The sequence below is a fragment of the Alligator sinensis genome, unplaced genomic scaffold, assembly GCF_000455745.1.
Source record: "Alligator sinensis unplaced genomic scaffold, ASM45574v1 scaffold337_1, whole genome shotgun sequence".
In the NCBI taxonomy this organism is placed as follows: Eukaryota; Metazoa; Chordata; order Crocodylia; family Alligatoridae; genus Alligator; species Alligator sinensis.
The window spans coordinates 1234597-1239236 of NW_005841927.1; the positions used below are offsets into that span (position 1 = coordinate 1234597).

General features: G+C 50.1%; 1 protein-coding gene across 2 annotated transcripts in view; it reads right to left on the reverse strand.

The window, feature by feature from the left end:
• The window catches only part of SELENON (selenoprotein N), a 35034-nt gene that overhangs the window by 8718 nt on the left and 21676 nt on the right, over positions 1 to 4640 (reverse strand). For both annotated transcript variants that reach the window (XM_025198653.1, XM_025198652.1), the window contains 3 exons: positions 4427 to 4564; positions 2105 to 2186; positions 876 to 1064 (listed from right to left, as the gene is read on the reverse strand). In XM_025198653.1, the coding sequence (XP_025054438.1) occupies positions 876 to 1064; positions 2105 to 2186; positions 4427 to 4564 (409 nt within the window). The remainder of the gene's footprint in view (positions 1 to 875; positions 1065 to 2104; positions 2187 to 4426; positions 4565 to 4640) is intronic.

The window sequence follows — 4640 nt, forward strand, 5'->3', positions numbered from 1 at the left end:
ACATATGCTGTTACACGCGTGTGCACTAGGTAGGGGTTTGTCCAGCTGAGCTTGCTCACAGGCCCAGAAAAGTTGATCCTGTTTATTAGAAAAGATGCTTTTGTCAGGTAATAAGTAGCCCTGGAGGGATGCTGCACAGAGGTGGCTCCAATCACTCAAAGCAACCAAACTTTATTAGCGCCTTGGCAGCTCACAGAAATACTCATCCCAGAGGAGATCCCGTTCCAGGGCTGGGCTTGTGCTTCCTTTCGCTCAGCTGCAGAAGAGCAACTTGCTCCCATGGCTGCTGGGTTATTAAATCATTTGGGTCACCCAGTGTCACAAACATGCTTTTCATTTGGAGATGCTGAGCCACGAGCAGCTCATGTGGTGCCTGCCAATAAGGAAAGCACAATCCCAAGGTAGTCGTGCAAGGTTCAGCTGAGGCTGAAGGGAAGCCATTTATCAAGCACCATCATTACCGGCCTCTCACAAAATAGCATCAGTGGTGACTGATAAGAGCAAGGCGAGATGAGCTTGCACTTAAACGAGCCTGAGCCATGAGATATCCGAGCTCCATCCCCGCCTCCCTGCGACCCTGGACAACCGACCTCTCTGAGCTTCTGATTCCTCATCTCTAGAGCAGAGACACCGCAGACTAACTAACCTCACTGCACGCCGTCCAGCCTTGCCAAGCTCAAGGCAAGTGCTACAACACACGGACAGCAGGTACTGAGTCGAAGCACTGTGTGGGGTCCCTCGGCATTTGTCTCTTAAGCCACCTACGGCTCTACAGCCTTTACTGGGCCTCAGGATGACTAGAGCATCTCAGTACAGTTCTCTTTTTCTCTCTGAACCACACCCGGGAGAAGAAACAGGGCAGGCGCTTTGCTTACTTTCTTAAACGGATACATGGCAACTTCCAGCTTCTGAGCCGCTTCCTCCCAAGTGATTTTCTGCTGCCAGGTTATCTCTTCAAACACAAACTGGATGGGCTCCCCCGTGGGGTCTCTGCTGTCAATCACATTTCCATTTTCATCGTGAATCACAGAAGGGGTGGATGGCCCCATCGATTCTAACTCCATCTACAACAGGAGCACAGAGCTCAGTCCCTAGAAGAGGCACCATCCCCAAGTTCCCTTTGCCCCACCACCTTCAAACCCATTCCCAGACACACACATGTGCACGCACATGCACAAGGGTATCTGTTTGCAAAGAACACGCACACCACCGCTCAGCGTTCCCTCAAGCCCTACTTAATTCATTGACATGCACGTGTTTGAAACATTTCCCCCAACGCCACATTTCTGTACCGCTCACAGCTTTGCGCTGGTTTGGATTGGAAAAGCGGAGACGCTACCCCTACAAAGATTTAGCATGGAGATTTTCCACTTGAGGACACCAGATGCCCAAGCTCTTCTCTGGGACTTGTCACACTTGCAATACCATACAGAAGTTTCTCTATCCACCCTGGCAGTGAAGCAGGTTTATGGGCAGCTGCAAAAAGGAAGGCTGTTACCGAGCTTCTCTATGGAGAGCAGCGGCCAGGCTGTGTTTATAGTGAGTGGTCTATCCTAAGTGATTTGGGGGATCTGTCATGAGCCTTATTTTTAGTTATTAAAGAAGATCTAAGAGAAACGGTATTGCCAATTCTGAGACATTAAGGAAAAACATCATGCGGTAGGCCCCTTGTCCCTGAGTTACGAGATATCATTTGAAAAGAACTGGGGATGTCTAAAAGCCAAACGCATGATGTACTTTTTTTTATTTCCCCTCAGGGCTGTAAGTCTTCAGCACGCAGGCTCCCAAATTATTCCAAAGCCACCCAAGCCAGAAATTAACTTTAATTTTTAATGAAAGCCAAGATCTTACATAAATCACGTGACTCCTGGAGCTCTGACTCTGAGACAAAAGTACCACATATCACAATACGAGTTAGGAGAGTTGGCAGCCATGGGCAGCGTCTCTGCGGGCGTGCTGGGAACATTAGGCTCACGTCCAAGCACTCAAGGGGAGTGCTAGCAGCCCTGGCAGCAACGGCAGAAGCGAGTGCTACGGGGCTGCCGTGGGATATATTCTGGTGAGTCACAAGTGTGCACGTACAGCAATGTACACTGCTACCAACCTGCGGGAGGTAACCAATGTCCACCTCCATGTTGCTGCTTTCACTCGCCCCGTACAGCCATTCCATGTCAACGTTTAGGGACCTGGAAGAAGAGACCAGCACATTCACAATCAGCCGTGTCTAAGAACCACGTGCATGGAAAGCTCTCAATCACAGGAGTCGTTTAAGATACGAGAACCTGAGGAACAGCCACCGTCCCTCGGCTGGATCCAAGCCCGCGGCCCAGATCCCAAGAGCCAATACTATGTGGAGCGCCATGGAAGTGAGCTGCCAGGCTTCCACAGAGCTCTATAAATAATGGACCTCGTTGAAGGATTGCCCAGAAGAGCAGCGGGACTCACGCGAGCAGTTAAGGGTGCGTGGAGTTTTTGGACGGGGGAGGGAAGCGTCCTTCCCGATCCCCGAGACTCTGCAAATCCCATCCCCGCTGCACGTTACTTTTTTGTACTAGCTAAAAACTCCTGGAACAAATGTGCAGGCAGAGCCGCAAGTCGCCCGGGGAACATTCCAGCAGAACGGTCTTGGCCCACGACGGTTTGAGTGAGAATTTAGCTTTTTATCCCTTGTAACGCTGCCAGCTGCTTCCCAGAGAGCGTAAATCTACACACGCCGAACACTAGCCTTGGAAATCTTGTTTGCTTTGCATTTCAAAGCAGATGAGTCAGGCTCCTCTGAACCCCAAGGTGCCAAGACACAGGTGGAGAAACCCCCCTTTCCTGCCACCTTCTAAGCTGCAACAGAGCCAGCTCGCCATGGTAAATGCAAGCATATGTGTTCAGTCTATTCAAGGCTCTGGCTGGCGGAGCGTTCTCCATGGCTCTGTTAAAAACATGTTGCTACTGCAGTAATGCGTTCCTCAGTTTTATGGATAACAGCGGAGCTGGTTTCATTCGGATTTTCAAAGGGCTTATCACAAAATGCGAAACATCAGGAGGTGTCCAATACAACACGAACATCTGATGGCTCTTCTGGACCTGGCAATGGTCCTGCTGCCTTCTGCATCTGCAAGTTATAGCTGCCACCTGATCTCTAATTGCAGGCTGAGCTTCTCTGGAACTCATTCAAGAGGAGCTGGCCAGACATTCGCTGTGAATGCAGGTTTGCAACAGCACAATTAAAGAGGCCAACGTGCATCCGACGCTTTTTTATCTGGAGTTCTTTGAACGCTTTACAAACAGTAATTAAGCCTCGCACACAGGTAAAGCAAGTTGTGTGGTGTGGTTTGTGGGCTTTTAAAAAAACAAAAAGCAAAAGAAAAAAAACAGGCACAGGAGATAAAGTGACAGAATCACAGAAAATGAAGGTTGGAAGGGACTTCAGGAGGTCACATCTAGTCCAACCCCTGCTCAGAGTAGGGCCATCCCCGACTAGATCATCCCAGCCAAGGCTTGTCTAGCCAGGTCTAAAAAACCTTCAAGGATGGAGATTTCACAGCCCCTCTGGGTAGCTTGTTCCAGTGCTTTACTACCCAAGTTCTTCCTAATCTCTAACTTCAACTTCCCTTGCTGCAACGTGAGCCCATTGCTCCTTGTTCTGTCATCTGCCCTCACTGAGGACAGTCCAGCTCCATCCTCTTTTGAACCCCATTTCAGGGAGGTGAAGGCTGCTATCAAATTCCCCTCGGTCTTCTCTTCTCCAGACTAAATCAGCCCAGTTCCCTCAATCTCTCCTCACAAGTCGTGTGCCCCAGCCCTGAACCATTTTTGTAGCCCTCCGCTGGACTCTCTCCAATGTGTCCACATCCTTTCTGTAGTGGGGCGGCCCAAAACTGGACACAGGACTCCAGATGCAGCCTCCCTGGTGCTGACTTGATACGGGTGGGGAAAGAAGTCAGTCCAAGCTGGTGACCATCAGAATCCGTGGGTCCGGAGTGTACCCTCCGATCTCAAAGGAGTTCTCCCTTACTATGTTTAGAGCTCAAAAAGTAAATCTATCTTTTGAATGTCCAAAATTAGTCAAGTGGTAAAGGATGCATTGTGTGCAGGTAGGATAGCATTCCCTAGGATCAAAGCTTGGTGCAGTGAACTTGGTCTCCCGAGTTCAACCTCCTTCTGACATGTTCATCTGCAGGTCTGGGGAGTCACTTATCTCCCCTGTGCACAAGTTGGGAACGGAGGGGTTGGTTTGAGCAATCAATGTACTCGGATACCTTCAGGCAAGAGATCACCGTAAATGCCAGGTAACACTCCCTAGTTGTGACACGTGCACACAGCATGGGGCAGGGGGAAATCACAGATCCCCTCGGCTCTCGCTCCCGGTCCCCGCTGTAACAGATCTCAGGTCTCTCCTCAGTGTATAAAGAAGGAACAAGAATGGCTGTACCTGTTGTTTGGGACAAAGAGCTTGAACTCTCGAACATGGGAAGAATCTTTGGAGAGGATGACGTGTCCTGTGAACTGGCCAGGGGAGAACCAGAAAGGGAAATCTGGAGGCTCATTCAACTGGAACTCAGCATGAATCCTGAAATGGGAAAACAGCAGTGAGCCGGCGTGCTCCAGCCATGACCAAGGGACCAGGGCGAGGAGACAGCAAAGCC